The 19623-nt window shown below is 45.0% G+C and overlaps 1 protein-coding gene across 2 annotated transcripts in view; it reads left to right on the plus strand.

Moving 5' to 3' along the window:
- The window catches only part of SCHIP1 (schwannomin interacting protein 1), a 155392-nt gene that overhangs the window by 119479 nt on the left and 16290 nt on the right, over nucleotides 1-19623 (plus strand). Inside the window, exon 1 of one of the 2 annotated variants that reach the window (XM_064152941.1) lies at nucleotides 3920-4177. The exons of the other annotated variant lie outside the window; for it this stretch is intronic. Coding sequence (XP_064009011.1) covers nucleotides 4148-4177 — 30 coding nt within the window. The 5' untranslated portion in view covers nucleotides 3920-4147. Of the gene's footprint in view, nucleotides 1-3919; nucleotides 4178-19623 lie in introns of those variants that run through there. 2 annotated transcript variants of the gene reach the window in all.

Consider the following 19623-nt stretch of genomic DNA (forward strand, 5'->3'; position numbering starts at 1 on the left):
TTGCCCCTTGTCCTGTTCCTGGGCACCACTGACAAGAGCCTGGGCCCAGCCTCTTGCCCCCCACCGCTCCTTTAGCTCTTGCTGAGCATTGCTCAGATGCCCTCTGGGGCTGCTCTTCTGCAGGCTCTCAGCCCCAGGGCTCTCAGCCTTTGCTCCTCAGAGCTGCTCAAGAACAGCTCTTTGCAGATCCAGTAAAACATGGCCATGACTTCATCCTTTCTTAAAAACTCAGAAGATATATTTTTACTTATAGTTAAATGAAAGCTCTGTTATTTTTTTCTCAAGTTTATTCCCAAGGGGGAAGGGCAGCAAAGAGAAGAGGGCAGCAGAATGGGGTGGGTCTGGGGGTTCCTCTGCATCTGTGTCACCCAGCTGCATGAGGACTCAAGGGACTTCCCATCCCCCCCCAAGCTGCTTCAGCTCATTTGCAGGAGTGAGGAGCTGGAAAAACTGGGGCAGAGCAATGATCCTACAAAAGCCTTTCCCTCCCTCCCCCATTTTTTTTTTTTCTGGAGGCACATCTGGTGCAGGGGATCACATCTGAGCTGCCCTGTGAGTGAGTGTTTATGGCTTTCACAGCCATGTGCTCTGCTGAATTTAGCCACAGCTGGCTGCAGCTGGGAGCAGAACAAAGCCCTCTTTGCCTAGCCAAGGAGGGGAGGACATGGACTTTATGAATGACCTTGGTGAAAAGACAGTGTGACAGCAGTGAGTTTGCTGATGACACCAAGTTAGGTGGCAGAGTTGACCTGCAGAAGGGTAGGGAGGGTCTGCAGATGGGCTTGGATAGCTTGGATGGATGGGCCAATGTCAATGGCATGAGCTTCAACAAGCACTTGGGCCACAACAACCTCCAGCAATGCTACAGGCTTGGGGCAGTGTGGCTGGAAAGCTGCTGGCAGAAAGGGACCTGAGGGTTGTAAGAGACAAACAACTCAGTATGAGCCAGCAGTGTGCCCAGGTGGCAAAGCAAGGCAAAGGCATCCTGGCTGGGATCAGAAATGCTGTGTCCAGCAGGAGCAGGGAGGTGATTGTCCCTTGGACTGGGCTCTGGTGAGGTCACACCTCGAGTGTTGTGTTCAGTTTTGGGCACCTCAGTACAAGAGGGATGTAGAGGAGCTGGAGCCAGTGCGGAGGAGGGCAAAAGTTACTTGGATGTTGTGCTTGGAGATATGGTTTAGAGTAAACTTTGTAGGGTAGGGATCTGGGTTGGACTTGGTGATCCTGGGGCTCTCTGCCAGCCTGAATGTTTCTGTGATCCTCCTCAGTCACCTCTTGCTTGACTCATGACTCTGGCTGTGTTCCAGCCAGCTTCCATGCTGCCTCCACTGCCCATCAGCATCCTGCTTCAGCTCTCTCCCATGGCTTGGTGGTGGAGTCACCAACCCTGGCTGTGTTTAAAAGTCATTTGGCTGTGGTGATTGGGGATGTGGCTTAAGGGTAAACTTTGTAGAGTATGGATATGGGTTGGGCTTGGTGATCCTGGGGTTCCGTTCCAACTGGAATGTCTCTGTGATTCTGGGACTGGCCTCTGATTGCAAGCAATGAGTTGTTGCCTGCCTGAGGAGGAGCACCCAGAGCGTGATGCAAACCCTGCCATGGCATCCTCATTGTTCCCCAGGTGTACTTTTGCCCTTTGGATGGGCCATGTCCAGCCAGAACGTGAGATTTGCTGTGTGCTCCCCACCAAGTTGTGGCCAGGGCTCCAAACTGTTGCAGCTGAGGCTGCTGGGATCTGGTTTAGCTCCTAGAAAATGAGAGCTGAAGTCAAACTGAACTGACTTGAGCTAAGGGAGAAGAACCCAGTGCTCAGCAGGTTGCAAATGCAGAGGCAGAAAGTGTCTGCTTGTGATGGAGTGATGGTTGAAGGGACCTTTCTAGGTCATCTGGTCCAACCCCACTGCCACCAGCAGGGGCATCCCCAAGGAGAGCAGGTCTCACCATTCTTTCCACTCTCTCCTGTTAAGGACTTTGGAAATAGAGAGGAAAAAGAAGGTTTGGTTCCATCTGTGTGTCAGGCCTCTCCAGCCTGAGCTGGCCAACTGGGAAGAGAGTTTGGGAATCCCAGGGCAGTTTTGGGGGAGCAAGGGAGCATTGTGCAGGTGGCACCTGCTGGCTGTGTCGTGGTGGAGGCTGCTGGGACATGGGAGCTTCTCTGGCCCCCAGTTGTGAGCACCAGCTCAGCTCACTCAGCCAGGGCCCTGCAGAGCCAGCACTGGGTATTTGTTTGATCTTCAGAGGCCTGTTTTCCTTTGGACAAATTTGTTTGGAGACCAAAAGGGGTGTTGAGGCCTGGCCCAGGCTGCCCAGGGCAGTGGCAGAGTCCCCATCCCTGAAGGGGTTTCAGAGCCATGTAGGTGCTGAGGGCCCTGGTTCAGTGGTGAGCTGGCTGTGCTGGGGTAAGGGTTGGACTCGAGATCCTAAAGGTCTCTTCTAACCTAAATGATTCCATTATTGGAATCCTTGCTTCTGTGGGTCTGTGGTTCCATGATTCTCTGATCCCACCATTCTCTGATTCTCAGGGCCCACTGTGGTGGGAGAAGGGGGTTTGGGTGAGCACAGCCATAGCCTCCATCCATCCCATGTGCCAAAACCAGGTCACCTCTGAGATGGGAGCCCAGCCCAAGCAGGTGCAGTGCTGGAGGCCTCCAGTTCACCCTCTCTGCAGGGTGGAGATATAATTAGCTGGGAATGTAGGACAGAGCCTTTTCCAGAGGAGACTGTGCTAGATTGCTGCAGCAGAGCAGATGGAAACCAGACTGTGTGGTAGCTCTTGTTGCCCCTCAGCCTTCTGGGCTGGGGACAGAGATCCCATGGTGGTGACACAGGTTCCGTGGGCATGGCATAGGTTCCAGGGAGCTGCTGTCCATTCATCCATCCATCCATCCAGGGATACAGATTCCTATTCCTTGGTGGTGACACAGGTTCCTTGGGCATGGCATAGGTTCCAGGGAGCTGCTGTCCATTCATCCATCCATCCATCCATCCATCCATCCATCCATCCATCCATCCAGGGATACAGATTCCTATTCCTTGGTGGTGACACAGGTTCCGTGGGCATGGCATAGGTTCCAGGGAGCTGCTGTCCATCCATCCATCCATCCATCCATCCATCCATCCAGGGATACAGATTCCTATTCCTTGATGGTGACACAGGTTCCGTGGGCATGGCATAGGTTCCAGGGAGCTGCTGTCCATTCATCCATCCAGGGATACAGATTCCTATTCCTTGATGGTGACACAGGTTTTCCTTGATGGTGACACAGGTTCCCTGGGGGTGACATAGGTTCCATGGAGCAGTTGTCTATGCATGCATGCCTCCATGGACACAGGTTCCTTGGGGGTGACATAGGTTCCATGGAGCAGTTGTCTATGCATGCATGCCTCCATGGACACAGGTTCCTTGGGGGTGACATAGGTTCCATGGAGCAGTTGTCTATGCATGCATGCATCCATGGACACAGGTTCCTGGGGGGTGACATGGGTTCTAGGGAGCAGCTATCCATCTGTCTGTCCATCCATCCATTATTCACCCATCCATCCATCCAGGGACACAGGTTCCTTGGGGGTGACATAGGCCCCAGGGAGCAGCTGTCCACCTGTCCCTCCGTCCTTCCATTCCTCCAGGGAGCAGACTCCTTAGGGGATGACCCAAGTTCCTGGGAGCTTCTGTCCATTCCTCCCCCCGTCCCTCACCCCTGAGCCGGGCAGTGCTGGAGCTGCGGTTCTCGGGACCGTGGGGAGGGTCGTAGCGCAGTGTCGGGGGGCAGGGAGGGGATATTTGTGGGTTGCTTTTTTTTCCTTTCGCTTGGTTGTTTTTTTTTCCCTTCTCGGCTCTTTGTGCAGCCGCCGGCGGGGGCGGGACCGGGGGTTTTGTGTCGTTTGTGTGTCCCCCCCCCCGCCGTGTTCCACCGGGGCTGTCGCTGCGCAGGCGGAGCAGAGCAGCAGCATCCATCTTACCGGCGAGCGGCTGCCCCGGGCTTCCATCCTCCTGCTGCTGCTGCTGCTGCTTCTTCTTCCTCCTCCCGTCCTCCTTTTTTCCCATCCTCCATCTTCTTCCTCCTCCCCCGGCGGGGCGGTGGGGAGCGGAGCGGCGGCTGCGAGCGCTGCCGGGGTGGGGGGCGGCAGCGGCGGATGATGCACGGAGATGGTCCACCAGGAAAACTGCCCCTACCAGGTAAGGGAAGGGGGGGAATAAGGCCTGACCCCCCTCCCTGATCCCAGCTGCACCTCTGATCTGAGCTGCACACCCTCTGCGAGTCACCCCCAGCACCAAGCCGGTCCCGGGAGCTCGGGGCTAGGGTTCAGGGAGGGGTGGGGGGTCCCGAAGCTTTCGCGGGGCTCTCAAAGCAGTCGTGACGGGAGATGCCGCCTCTGCGGGGCGGGGGCTGGGGGGGCGCTTTTCTGCTCCCTGTGTGGTGCCTGAAGGCGCGGTGGGCACTGGAGTGGGCTCTGGAGGTGTCCGGAGGAGTGGCAGAGGGGTGGGTTTGGCACGCAGCTGCCTTCACCCCACTCATTGCTCGCACCCTGCTGCCCTCACCTTGCAGCCTGCCGTCTGGTTCTGCAACCTGCTGCCTACACCCCACTGCCTGCACCCTGCTTCTTGCATCCCACTCTCTGCCTGCATCCTGCTGCCTACATCCTGCACCCCACTTGCTGCCTGCATCCCACTGCCTCTACCCTGCATGCTGCTGGCTGCATCCTGCACCCCACTGCCTACATCCTGCTGCCTTCACTCCACTGCCTGCACCCCACTCACGCTGCTTCTTGCACCCCACTCACTGCTTGCACCCCACTGCTTGCTTCTTGTAGCTGACTTGCTGCCTACACCCTGCTGCCTGCATCCTGCACTCCCCTCACTGCCTGCAGCCCGCTGCCTGCCTGCACCCCGCTGGCTGCCCGGCTGGGTGAAGCGAGCTGTGGGTTTGGCAGTGTGGTGTGGCCACTGCAGAGCGATGCCAGTTCTGGAGCAGAGCAAACCCAGTATTTATCACAGCCCTTTCCAGCTTTCTGGAAGCGTGGTGGGAGCTGGCCCATGGGATAATGCTGCTCAGGTGCCATCTCGTCCTGGTTGATGTTGTTCTGCCAGCAAATCCAGCGAGGTGTGGCGATGGGGTGGGTGCTGGGCGCTCCTTATCTCAGCATCCATCACAGCCACCCCCATCCCTGGGGATCTTGGGGCCTGGCGGCAGCAGTGGGAGAAGCAACAACATCCTGTGTGCTTAGCAGTATCAGGATTTATGCAGTGGGGGTGAGTGAGGGCTTGGGATGAGCTGAGAATGCGGCTTCATGTCCCTGTAAAGAGGTGTTGAGTGCTGTTGGGTGCACCTGCAGGGGCATCTCGGGGGCTCGGTGGTCCTGCTGGGTGATTAAATGCCCGAATGCTCGTCCATCAGTGATGGTGACACTGAGAAATGTGTTCTCCTACGTGCAGTGGAGTGTGCTTTGCAAAACACTCAGCAGCCATTCCCAGCAGCAGAGCTGGACCCTCAGGAGAAGGGATTTTACCTCGGGAGAGTGGCTCATCCTCATTTTCCACCACCACCACACCGAATCCAAACTTCAGGCTGTGCTTTAAGGCAAAACACCTCATATTGTAATATATGGCATGGAGGGAAGAGACAAGCATGGTTGGATATGAAGAGCAATTTCTCTGCCGCAAGAGTGGTCAGGCACTGGCACAGGCTGCCCAGGGAGGTGGTGGAGTCACCGCCCCTGGAGGTGCTCAAGAAACCTGTGGCCATGGCACTGTGGGTCGTGGCTGAATGGTCTTAGGCTGATGGTTGGACTCAGTGATCTCGGAGATCTTCTCCAGCCTGAAAAATTCTGTGATTCTGTGTAGATCCAGAGGAGAGTTACAAAGATTTGTCACAGTTTTCAGTGCAGGAAATGGCATTATTTTTCTTCCCTTCTCCCCCCCTCCTTTTCTCCCAGCCTGTTTGCGAGGCTCTGATTTTTCTGCAGCTCCGAGCCTGTTGCTCTCTGCTGCCTTGATAAATGGGTCCATTGTTCGGGTGCAGCGGATGTTTTCCCAGCATCCCTGCAGGAACTCAAGGGTTAAAGGTTCTGCATTGTTTCCCGGGGTGGTGGTGGTGGAAGCTGGTCGGTGGTGGGCGAGAGCTGGATGGTGAGAGCGATGCAGCAGCAGCGCAGGCTTGGCCAGCATCCCTGCATCTTAATGTGCTGGGCTGCTGCAGTTACCTCCTTTCATCTCCTTCCTTCTTTATGAATTGCTTCCTCTCCTCCCAACCCATCAATATTCCAGTGAAACCAACCAGAAAACTTGCAAATTGCAGGGGAGAGAAAACAAAAAAAAAGCCCAAAGGAACTGTTTTATAAAGTAAAATCTGCTTCAAACCCTTGCTGAGAAGCTGCAAAGATAAGCAGCAACCCTAACCCCCTACCAAAGCCATGACCCTAATGGGCAAGCTTTAATTCCCAACCCCTTTCTAAAGCCATGAGCCTAAAGGGCAAGCTTTCATTCCCAACCCCTTCCTAAAGCCATGAACCTAAAGGACAAGGTTTAATTCCCAACCCCTTCCTAAAGCCATGAACCTAAAGGGCAAGCTTTCATTCCCAACCCCTTCCTAAAGCCATGAACCTAAAGGGCAAGCTTTCATTCCCAACCCCTTCCTAAAGCCATGAGCCTAAAGGGCAAGCTTTCATTCCCAACCCCTTCCTAAAGCCATGAACCTAAAGGGCAAGCTTTCATTCCCAACCCCTTCCTAAAGCCATGAACCTAAAGGGCAAGCTTTCATTCCCAACCCCTTCCTAAAGCCATGAACCTAAAGGGCAAGCTTTCATTCCCAACCCCTTCCTAAAGCCATGAACCTAAAGGGCAAGCTTTCATTCCCAATCCCTTCCTAAAGCCATGAGCCTAAAGAATAAGGTTTAATTCCCAACCCCTTCCTAAAGCCATGAACCTAAAGACAATGTTTAATTCCCAAGCCCCTGAATCTAAAGGTCAAGGTTTAATCATTCATGTTCCTCAATCCCAGAGTTTGGATCAAACTGGGAGCTGGTGATGATGGGGTTTTGGTGGCTGCCACATGGGAAGGAGGGTGGCAAGAGTGGAGCTCTGCTCTGCTCTCCTCCCTCCTCCCACCCCTTGTTTTAAAGCTGTTAAATAAAGCAAAGAGAGGAGCAAGCCAATGCATGGAGAAAGCTTAAAGCTCTGTTTATGTAGGAGAACTGAAGCAGAAAGCTTGGACATGATGATGTCATGGCAGGGACATAAGGTGCACAGCAGGGAGGGTGCTGGGGATGAGGCACAGTGCTGTGAATCATAGAGTCTCAGGCTGGTTTGGGTTGGAAGGAACCACTCAAAATCATCCAGTCCAACCCCTCTGCAGTCAGCAGGGACAGCTGCAGCTAGAGCAGGTTGCTCAGACCCCCAAACAGCCTCACCTGCAATGGTGCCAAGGATGCGGCAGCTCCCACCTCTCTGGGCAACCTGGGACAGGGTCTTGCCACCCTCATGGTGAGGAACTTCCTCCTGCTCCTTTAGTTTCAGCCCATCACCCCTTGTCCTGTCACTGAGAAAGAGGAGGGTATCTCTATCCTAAGCCTTGTCCTGCCATGGAAGTCCACCAGAAATGAGCTGGCACTGCTGTCTTCCTTGGATCCTCCTGGGATTTTGGATGTGGCTGCATCAGTTAATGCAGGAGGTTCCAGCATCTGACATCTTTCTCCTGGCTGCTGCCCCTCTTCATGACAAGTATTTTCCTCCTAGGTCCTCCTGGGTTCTGTTAGGTCCCAGCATCTGACATCTTCTTGTGGCTGCATGCTGGAGCCATGCAGGCTGCTGCCACTCTTTATGCCATGCATTTTTCTCCTCATTCTTGGAATCATAGAATCACAGAATCAACCAGGCTGGAAGAGACCTCCAAGATCAGCCAGTCCAACCTAGCACCCAGCCCTGTCCAGTCAACCAGACCATGGCACTAAGTGCCTCAGCCAGGCTTTGCTTCAACACCTCCAGGGACAGTGACTCCACCACCTCCCTGGGCAGCCCATTCCAATGCCAATCACTCTCTCTGCAAACAACTTCCTCCTAACATCCAGCCTAGACCTCCCTTGGCACAACTTGAGACTGTGTCCCCTTGTTCTGTTGCTGCTTGCCTGGCAGAAGAGACCAACCCCACCTGGCTACAGCCTCCCTTCAGGTACTTGTAGGCAGCAGTGAGGTCACCTCTGAGCCTCCTCTTCTCCAGGTTAAACACCCCCAGCTCCCTCAGCCTCTCCTCACAGGGCTGTGCTCCAGGCCCCTCACCAGCCTTGTTGACCTTCTCTGGACACATTCCAGCACCTCAACATCTCTCTTGAATTGAGGAGCCCAGAACTGGACGCAGTACTCAAGGTGTGGCCTGACCAGTACTGAGCACAGGGGCAGAATAACCTCCCTTGTCCTGCTGGCCACTCTGTTCCTGATGCAGGCCAGGATGCCATTGGCTCTCCTGCCCACCTGGGCACATTGCTGGCTCGCGTTTAGCTGCTCTCTACCAGTACCCCCAGGTCCCTTTCTGCCTGGCTGCTTTCCAGCCACTCTGTCCCCACCCTGTAGTGCTGCTTGGGGTTGTAGTGGCCAAAGTGTAGAACCCTGCACTTGGCCTTGTTAAATCTCATCCCATTGGCCTCTGCCCACCCATCCAGCCTGGCAAGGTCCCTCTGCAGGGCTCTCCTACCCTCCAACAGCTCCACACCTGCTCCTAGCTCGGTGTCATCTGCAAACATACTGCTGCTGGACTCAATCCCCTGGCCCAGATCACCAATACAGATATCCTTCCTCTTTTCTTCTTTTACTGTGATTGCTTTTCCCATGCCAGCCGTTCTGGGTAGGGCTCCACATTGCTCCCACGCTTTGGCCGGGAGGCCATCAGCTCATGCAGGCTGGGTAATGCTTTGTGAGGTGCTGAGCTGACACAGAGCAGGAAGGCAGCACAGAAATGCAAGCTGTGATGCCAGCGTGGGTATTAGTGGTGCTTTACTGGCCAGCAGCCTTGGCCTCTTTGCTGTGCTTTGTCCGGGTGTATTTTTAGCCCGAGAGGTCCAGCTTGGCGTGGAGCAGAGTGGGACTGTTTGGGGGCTGCTGTTGCCCCTGCCTGGTTTTTGGGTTGGGTTTGTTATGTGGCTGGTTTTTATGAGGGGTTAGTATGTCTGGATTGACATCATCTCCTTGGGCTGGTTTCTAAGGTAGCTTTAAAAGACACCCCCTCCCCCCTTGCCCCAGACTGGAGTCTCCAAACAAGCAGTTGCCCGTGGGAACAGGGTTTGGCTCCGTGTGCTGGCATCAGGCAGGGGCTGAGCTATCTGCTGGCAGGAGTGTCGCTCTGGAGATGCTACCAGGCTCCACACATGCAAAGAAAGCTAAAAGGACCCCAAAAATCCGTTGGGAAAAGTGAGATTTTGGGGTTTTTTCTTTGCTTAGAAATCATTTTTGGGTGGTTCAGGGCCTGAGGTACGTCCTGCTTGGTGTTCTTTACTCTGCTCTGGTGAGACCTCACCCGGAGTACTCTGTCCAGTTCTGCAGCCTTCAGTACAGGAAGCAGGTCCAGAGGAGGCCATGAAAATGATGAGGGGCATGGAGCAGCTCTGCTCTGAGGACAGCTTGGGGGAGCTGGGGGTGTGCAACCTGGAGAAGAGAAGGCTTCAGGGAGACCTCATAGCAGCCTGCCAGTGCCTGAAGGGGCCACAGGAAGGCTGCAGAGAGACTTTGCAAAGGCCTGCAGGGACAGGATGAGGGTAATGGCTTCAGACTAGAGCAGAGCAGATTGAGACTGGGTGTGAGGAACAAGTTCTGCACCATGAGGCTGCTGGAACACTGCAACAGGTTGCCCAGGGAGGTGGTTGAGGCCTCATCCCTGGAGATACTCGAGGTGAGGCTAGACAGGGCTGTGGGCAACCTGATCTAGTGGAGGATGTCCCTCCTGACTGCAGAGGGGGTTGGAGTGGGTGACCTTCAGAGGTCCCTTTCAACCCAGATAGTGGTGTTACTGGGTGCTGGGGGGTACTGGTGTCACTACAGGTCAGGCTGGCTGCCCCAGGGCTGGACCAGGCAAGGCTGCCTGGTACCTGCCACCCCCAAAGTCTCGCCAAACACCCAACCATAAAAGTTGGCCCATAAAAAAACAAAGTTAAACCCTGCAATGCTCATTAAATACTCTTTTTGTTAGTTTTCTTCCCTTTTGTTTGCTCTCCTCGGGGCTTCACAGGCTTTCATGGCATGGAGAAATACCAGGCTGTCATCACCTTTTTATTCCAGTGCATACAAATTCTCCTGGCAGGATAGAACCTCAAGAGAGTAGCCTTGGAGAAAAAGCTCTCGTGTCACAAAACCCAGCATGGAGCAGAGCTGAAGAGCTGCTGGCCTGGCCTCTTGCCTCTGGCTGCTGCTAAACCTCAGGGAAGCATGAGCAGGAGGAGGACATGATCCATCTCAGCCCTAGCTTTGCAGGGGCTTTGGTTTGAAAAAGAGGAGGCTGAGAGGGGAGACCTCATGGCTGTCTACAGCTACCTGAAAGGAGGCTGTGGAGAGGCTGCTGCTGTTCTCTGCTCACAGGTAATTAGTGACAGGGACACCCCAGCTGACCTGCTTCTGAGGAGCTTTCACAGCATCACAGAATGTCAGGAGCTGGAAGGGACCTCCAAAGCTCATCCAGTCCAACCCCCCTGCCAGAGCAGGATCACCCAGAGCAGGTCACACAGGGACACATCCAGGCAGGTTCTGAACATCTCCAGAGAGGGAGACTTCACAACCCCCCTGGGCAGCCTGTTCCAGGGTTCTGGCACCCTCACAGGGGAAAATTCCTCCTCATGTTTAAATGAAACTTCCTATACCTCAGCTTCCAGCATTACCCCTTGTGCTGGCATTAGGCATCACCCAGCAGAGCCTGGCTCCAGCCTCCTGGCACTCACCCTGCACACATTGATCATCATGAATGAGGGCAGCCCTCAGGCTCCTCCAAGCAGCACAGTCCCAGCTCCCTCAGGCTCTCTTCCTAAGGAAGATCTTCCACTGCCTTCAGCATCTTTGTGGCTTTGAACTGGACTCTTATCAAGCCATTCCCTGAGATCCTTCTTGATCTGAGTAGCTCAAAACTGGACAGATACTCCAGATGTGGCCTCAACTAGGGCAGAGTAGAGGGGCAGGAGAACATCTGTGCTGGACTCTCTCAAGCAGCTTTCCTTCAATGCTGTAAAAAGCAAAGCAGGTTGAGTTGGCCATGGTCACCTCTACCCTCAACAGCGCTGCCATAGGCTGCTGGAGGAGCTGTGGTCATTCCTTCTGTGTGATGTGACATGCAAGGACTTCTGGGCTGGCAATGCCAACCAGAGACAACCCTAAAATTCATTTGTCTTGTGGTTTGTGACACCCACAGTTTAAAGTGGTCTTCTGGATGTGGTGCTGAGGGCCCTGGTGTAGTGGTAGTGGCTTAGCAGTAGTGGTGGGACTGTGAGCTCTGGGTGAGCAGTTGGACTTGGTGATCTCAGAGGTCTCTGCCAACCTCCGCAGTTCTGATTCTTTGCTGGTGGAAAGTTGACGATCCCAGGGGTGCAGGGTTGGATCTGGGTCTGACCCTTGTGGAGGGCTCCCCAGTATGTCTCCAACAATGACTGCAGAGGTGGTGGGACTCCTGCTGTGCTTCTTAACCAGGGTTGGTTTCTCCTGTTGCCATGAGTGAGGTGGCTACTGGGCGTGAGGTCCTTGCTGGAGACCGAGAGCAGCTCAGATGGATCTGCCCAGGGGATGCCTCCTGTTCAACAAAGCCAAGTGCAAGGTCCTGGTATCAGCACAGGCTGGGGGTGAAGGGCTGGAGAGGACCCTGTGGAGAAGGATGTGGGGGTGCTGGGTGTTGAGAAGCTCCACATCAGCCAAGACCAGCACCAGTCTGTCCTGGGCTGATCCCTAGCAGAGTGGACAGCAGGGGAAGGGAGGGGATTCTGCCTCCATGCTGTGCTCTTCTGAGCCCACTCTGCAGTGCTGGGGCAGCTCTGGAGTCCTCAGCACAGACAGGGATCTGTTGCAGCAGGGCCACAGGAGGCCACAGCAATGCTGGCAGGGCTGGAAGGGCTCTGCTGTAAGGCCAGGCTGAGAGAGTTGGGCTTGGTCAGCCTGGAGAAGAGAAGGCTCCAGGGAGACCTTCTGGTGGCTTTGCAGTGCTCAAAGGAGCTAAGCAGAAAGCTGAGCACAGACTTTTGTTCAGGGCCTGTTGGGACAGGAGAAGGGGGGATGGTTTGAACTGAAAGAGGCAGACTCAGGCTGGAGAGAGAAGGAAGAAGTGTTTTTACCCTGAGGGCAGTAAGAGTCTGTCCCAGGTTGCCCATAGAGGTGGCAGAAGCCCCATCCCTGGAACCACTTCAGGTCAGGTTGCCTGGGGCTGTGAGCACTCTGCTCTAGGTGCAGCTGTCCCTGCTGAGTGCAGAGGGGTTAGACTGGATGACCTTTACTGATCCCTTCCCACTCAACCCAGTCCATGACTCTGCCTGCCGCAAATCAGAGCAGAAGTGTGCAGCAGAGCGCAGGCACAGCCCCCAGCTCCTGCTACCACTTCCTTTCTTCCAGGGATTGTTCACCTTTTTTTTGGTTGTTGCTGCTGTTAGCTTTATTGTGTCAGGATCCATCCCCAGACCAGCAGAGGAAGTTAATTTAGCAATAGCAGGAAAGGACACAATGAGTCAACGGCGCAGGATGGGAAGTCAAAACCATTAAACATCCAGAGGAGGACTTTGTTTCCCTTCGGAATCCCAGGTACAAAGCAGCATCCTGGGGCAGGAATGGAACTAAAACAATCCTCTTGGTTATTCCTGGGTTTCCCCTGAAACTCCAGGGCAGAGGAATGCTGTGAGGCACCGTTTTGGTGGTGTTTGAGCTGGTAATCTCAAGCAGAAGCTGAATGTGGGGTGAGGAGGTGTCAGCAGGGCTTGGATCTGGCACTGAAACCTGTGAGCTTTGTAGAGATACCAAAGATTCTTCAGGATATCAAATCCTTTAGTAAAAGAAAATGTCAGTGTTCAATTTCCTGTCAAAGCTTTCTGGTGTCAGAGTGATGCAGTGTTAAAAGTGAGTCAGGATCAACATTTGTCAGCGTTACTCAGGATCAAAACGATTCAGGATCAAGATGATCCAGGGTTAAAATTATCTAGCATCAACATTTTTCAGGATTAAAATTATCCAGGATCAAATCTGTTGGGGATCCAAATCATTCAGGATCAACATTTCTCAGGGTCAAAGTTATTCAGTATCAAAATGCTTCTGTATTAAAATGAGCCAGGGTCAAAATTATTCAGTATTAAAACTATTTAGGGTCAAAATTTTCTTCAGCATTCAAATTATGCAGGATCGAATTTATGGGGTGGGGAGGATCAGAATTATTCAAGCATCAAAATGATTCAGGGTCAACATTCAGCATCAAAATGATTCAGCATCAAAACTGTTCAGGATTGAAATTATTTAGTGTCAGAATCTTTTCAGCAATAAAATTGCACAGGCTCAAAGTTACTCAGGATTAAAATTATTTAGTGTCAGATTTTGTTCAGTATTAAAATTGTTCAGGGTCAAATTTTTTGAGGCGTCAAAATTATTTAGTCAGTGACAAAATTTTTCAGGGTTAAAATTATTTAGTGTCCTTTTTTTTTTCCAGTATTAAAATTATTTAGTGTCATTTTTTTTGTGTGTATTAAAATTATTTAGGATCTAAATTATTTAATATTAAAATTATTTAGCATCAAATTTTTCTCAGGATTCAAATTATTCAGGATCAAAATTATTCAGGGTCAAAATTATTCAGGATTCAAATTATTTAGTGTCAATTTTTTTTTTCAGTAGTAAAATTATTCAGGATCAAAATGATTTAGTATTAAAATTATTGAGTGTCAAAAATTTTGGGGGTATTCAAATGACTCAGGATCAATTTTTTTCAGGATTAAAATGATTTGGTGTCAAATTTATTTTGTATTAAATCATTCAGGATTAAAGTTATTTAGTGTCAAAACTTTTCAGGATTCAAATTATTTAGTGTCAATTTTTTTTCAGTGTTAAAATTATTCAGGCTCAAAATTATTCAGGCTCAAAATTATTTAGCACTAAAATTATTTAGTGTCCAAAATGTTCAGGTTTTAAATTATTTAGTGCCCATTTTTTTCAGTATTAAAATTATCCAGGCTCAAAATTATTTAGCATTAAAATTATTTAGTGTCCAAAATTTTGGGGGGTATTCAAATTAGAATCAAAAATTTTCAGGGTCAAAATTATTCAGTGTGGAAAAAAAACAGGATTCAAATTATTTTAGTGTCAAAAATTTTCAGGATTCAAATTATTTAGTGTCAATTTTTTTCAGTATTAAAATTATTCAGGATAAAATTATTCAGTGTCAAAAAATTTCAGGATCAAATTTTTTCAGGATTAAAATGATTTGGTGTCAAATTTATGTTGTATTAAATCATTCAGGATCTAAATTATTTAGTATTAAAATTATTTAGTGTCAATTTATTTTCAGTATTCAAATCAGGATCAAAATTAGTGTCAAAAAATTTCAGGATTAAAATTATTCAGGATAACAATTTGGTATTAAAATTATTTAGTGTCAGTTTGTTTTCAGGATCAAAATTATTCAGTGTCAACATTTTTCAGGATTCAAATTATTCAGGAGCAAAATTAGTGTCAAAATTTATCAGGGTCAAAATTATTTAATATTAAAATTATTTAGTGACTTTTTTTTTCTCAGGATTTAAATTATTCAGGATCAAAATTATTCAGGGTCAGTTTTTTTCAGGGTTTAAATTATTTAGTGTCTTTTTTTTTCAGTATTCAAATTATTCAGGATCAGAAATATTGAGTATTGAAATTATTTAGTGTCGATTTTTTTCAGCAGTAAAATTATTCAGGATCAAAATTATTTGGTGTCAAAAATTTTCAGGATTCAAATTATTTAATGTCTTTTTTTTCAGTAGTAAAATTATTCAGGATTAAAATTATTTAGCATTAAAATTATTTAGTGTCCAAAATGTTCAGGTTTAAAATTATTTAGTGCCCATTTTTTCCAGTGTTAAAATTATTCAGGATCAAAATTATTTAGCATTAAAATTATTTAGTGTCAAAAATTTTCAGGATTAAAGTTATTTAGTGCCCTTTTTTTTCAGTATTAAAATTATCCAGGATCAAAATTATTTAGCATTAAAATTATTTAGTGTCCAAAATGTTCAGGTTTAAAATTATTTAGTGCCCACTTTTTCCAGTATTAAAATTATCCAGGATCAAAATTATTTAGCATTAAAATTATTTAGTGTCAAAAATGTTAAGGTTTAAAATTATTTAGTGCCCATATTTTCCAGTATTAAAATTATCCATGATCAAAATTATTTAGCATTAAAATTATTTAGTGTGCAAAATTTTTGGGGGTATTCAAATTAGAATCAAAAATTTTCAGGGTCAAAATTATTCAGTGTGAAAAAAAATCAGGATTCAAATTATTTAGTGTCAATTTTTTTCAGTGCTAACATTATTCAGGATCAAAGTTATTCAGGCTCAAAATTATTTAGCACTAAAATTATTTAGTGTCCAAAATGTTCAGGTTTAAAATTATTTAGTGCCCATTTATTCAGTATTAAAATTATCCAGGATCAAAATTATTTAGCATTAAAATTATTTACTGTCCAAAATTTTTGGGGGTATTCAAATTAGAATCAAAAATTTTCAGGGTCAAAATTATTCAGTATTCAAATTATTTAGTGTCAATTTTTTTTCAGTATTAAAATTATTCAGGATCAAAATTATTCCATGTCAAAATTTTTCAGGATTCAAATTATTTAGAATCGAAATTATTTAGTATTAAAATTATTTAGTGTCAAAAAATTTCAGGTTTAAAATTATTTAGTGCCAGTTTTTTTCCAGTATTAAAATTATCCAGGATCAAATTTATTTAGTATTAAAATTATTTAGTGTCAAACATTTTCAGGTTTAAAATTATTTAGTGCCAGTTTTTTTCCAGTATTAAAATTATCCAGGATCAAATTTATTTAGTATTAAAATTATTTAGTGTCAAACATTTTCAGGTTTAAAATTATTTAGTGCCCTTTTTTTTTCAGTATTAAAATTATCCAGGATCAAAATTATTTAGCATTAAAATTATTTAGTGTCCAAAATTTTTGGGGGTGTTCAAATTAGAATCAAAAATTTTCAGGGTCAAAATTATTCAGTGTGGAAATAACCAGGATTAAAATTATTTAGTGTCAGAATTTTTCAGGATTCAAATTATTTAGTGCAGGGTTTTTTCCAGTATTGAAATTATCCAGGATCAAATTTATTTAGTATTAAAATTATTTAGTGTCCAAAATGTTCAGGTTTAAAATTATTTAGTGCCCATTTTTTCCAGTATTAAAATTATCCAGGATCAAAATTATTTAGCATTAAAATTATTTAGTGTCCAAAATTTTGGGGGGTATTCAAATTAGAATCAAAATTTTTCGGGGTCAAAATTATTCAGTGTGGAAAAAAATCAGGATTAAAATTATTTAGTGTCATTTTTTTCCTCAGGATTTAAATTATTCAGGATCAAAATTATTCAGGGTCAGTTTTTTTTTCAGGGTTTAAATTATTTAGTGTCCTTTTTTTTTCAGTATTCAAATTATTCAGGATCAGAAATATTGAGTATTGAAATTATTTAGTGTCAATTTTTTTCAGCAGTAAAATTATTCAGGATCAAAATTATTTGGTGTCAAAAATTTTCAGGATTCAAATTATTTAGTGTCATTTTTTTTCAGTAGTAAAATTATTCAGGATCAAAATTATTTAGCATTAAAATTATTTAGTGTCAAAAATGTTCAGGTTTTAAATTATTTAGTGTCCATTTTTTCCAGTGTTAAAATTATTCAGGATCAAAATTATTTAGTATTATTTAGTGTCAAATTTTTTTTGTATTAAAATTATCCAGACTCAAAATTATTTAGCATTAAAATTATTTCGTGTCAAACATTTTCAGGATTTAAATTATTTAGTGCCCATTTTTTTCAGTGTTATAATTATCCAGGATTAAAATTATTTAGTGTGCAAAATTTTTGGGGGTATTCAAATTAGAATCGGAATTTTTCGGGGTCAAAATTATTCAGTGTGGAAAAAAATCAGGATTAAAATTATTTAGTGTCAAAAATTTTCAGGATTCAAATTATTTAGTGTCCATTTTTTTCAGTATTAAAATTATTCAGGATCAAAATTATTCAGTGTCAAAAATTTTCCAGATCAAATTATTCAGGATCAAAATTATTTAGCATTAAAATTATTTAGTGTCAAAAATTTTCAGGATTAAAGTTATTTAGTGCCCTTTTTTTTCCAGTATTGAAATTACCCAGGATCAAAATTATTTAGCATTAAAATTATTTAGTGTGCAAAATTTTGGGGGGTATTCAAATTAGAATCAAAAATTTTTGGGGTCAAAATTATTCAGTGTGGAAAAAAAATCAGGATTAAAATTATTTAGTGTCAATTTTTTTCAGTGTTAAAATTATTCAGGCTCAAAATTATTTAGCACCAAAATTATTTAGTGTCCAAAATGTTCAGGTTTAAAATTATTTAGTGCCCATTTTTTCCAGTATTAAAATTATTCAGGATCAAAATTATATAGTATTAAAATTAGTGTCAAAAATTTTAAGAATTAAAATTATTTAGTGTCCTTTTTTTTTTTTTTTGCATTAAAATTATTCAGGATCAAAATTATTTAGCATTAAAATTATTTAGTGTCAAAAATTTTCAGGATCAAATTATTCAGGATCAAAATTATTTAGCATTAAAATTATTTAGTGTCAAAAATTTTCAGGATCAAATTATTCAGGATCAAAATTATTTAGCATTAAAATTATTTAGTGTCAAAAATTTTCAGGATCAAATTATCCAGGATCAAAATTATTTAGCATTAAAATTATTTAGTGTCAAAAATTTTTGGGGGTATTCAAATTAGAATCAAAAATTTTCAGGATTCAAATTATTTAGTGTCAATTTTTTTCAGTATTAAAATTATTCAGGATCAAAATTATTTAGCATTAAAATTATTCAGTGTCAAAAGTTTTCAGGATCAAATTATTCAGGATCAAAATTATTTAGCATTAAAATTATTTAGTGTCCAAAATGTTCAGGTTTAAAATTATTTAGTGCCCTTTTTTTTCAGTATTAAAATTATCCAGGATCAAAATTATTTAGCATTAAAATTATTTAGTGTCCAAAATGTTCAGGTTTAAAATTATTTAGTGCCCTTTTTTTTCAGTATTAAAATTATCCAGGATCAAAATTATTTAGCATTAAAATTATTTAGTGTCCAAAATGTTCAGGTTTAAAATTATTTAGTGCCCATTTTTTTCAGTAATAAAATTATTCAGGATCAAAATTATTTAGCATTAAAATTATTTAGTGTCCAAAATGTTCAGGTTTGAAATTATTTAGTGCCCATTTTTTTCAGTAATAAAATTATTCAGGATCAAAATTATTTAGCATTAAAATTATTTAGTGTCCAAAATGTTCAGGTTTAAAATTATTTAGTGCCCATTTTTTTCAGTAATAAAATTATTCAGGATCAAAATTATTTAGCATTAAAATTATTTAGTGTCAAAAAATTTCAGGATAAAAATTATTTAGTGCCCATTTTTTTCAGTATTAAAATTATCCATGATCAAAATTTTTTAGAATTATTTAGTGTCCAAAATTTACAGGTTTAAATTTTAGTGCCCATTTTTTCCAGTATTACAAATATTCAGACTCAAAACAATTTAGCATTAAAATTATTTAGTGTCAAATTTTTGGGGGGTATTCAAATTAGAATCAAATTTTTTGGGGGTCAGATTTATTCAGTGTGGGAAAAAAATTCAGGATTAAAATTATTTAGTGTCAAAATTTTTCGGGATTTTATTTTAGGAGCAAAATTTTTCAGGATTAAAATGATTGTCAAAAAATTCAGGATTAAAATTATTTAGTGTCCACATTTTTCAGGGTTAAAATTATTTAGCTGCAAAAGGTTTCAGGATTAAAATTAATGAGTCAAAAAAAAATCAGGATTAAAATTATTTATCATCAAAACTATGCAGGATTAAAATTATTTAGTGTCAAAGTTATTTTGTATTGGAATTATTCAGGATCAAAATTATTCAGGATGGGAATTATACAGGATTAATCAGTATTAAAATGATTTAGTGTCAAAATTTTTCAGCAGGCAAATAGTTCAGGAGTTATTCAGGTTATTGCTGCCTCTTGCTGCCCATCCAGAGCAAACCCTGGCGGTTGGAGCCCAGGAAAAGGATCTAGGCGAGGTCTGGGCAGGATTGGTGTGGGGTTGGGAGGGAGCAGATCTCCAGGAGAGACTTGGGTCTATAAGCAGGGCAGGTCTGGGGGCTGCTGAGCCCCCAGAAATGGGTATTTGTGTGGGAGTTGTGGGGCAGGGAGGGTGCAGAGGCTGTTCTGGGAAGCAGATCTCCAGGAGAGACTTGGTCTGTGAGCAGTGCGGGTCTGGGGGCTGCTGAGCCCCCAGAAATGGGTATTTGTGTGGGAGTTGTGGGGCAGGGAGGGTGCAGAGGCTGTTCTGGGAAGCAGATCTCCAGGAGAGACTTGGGTCTATAAGCAGTGCGGGTCTGGGGGCTGCTGAGCCC

This window comes from Pogoniulus pusillus, chromosome 13, assembly GCF_015220805.1.
Source record: "Pogoniulus pusillus isolate bPogPus1 chromosome 13, bPogPus1.pri, whole genome shotgun sequence".
Lineage (NCBI taxonomy): Eukaryota > Metazoa > Chordata > Aves > Piciformes > Lybiidae > Pogoniulus > Pogoniulus pusillus.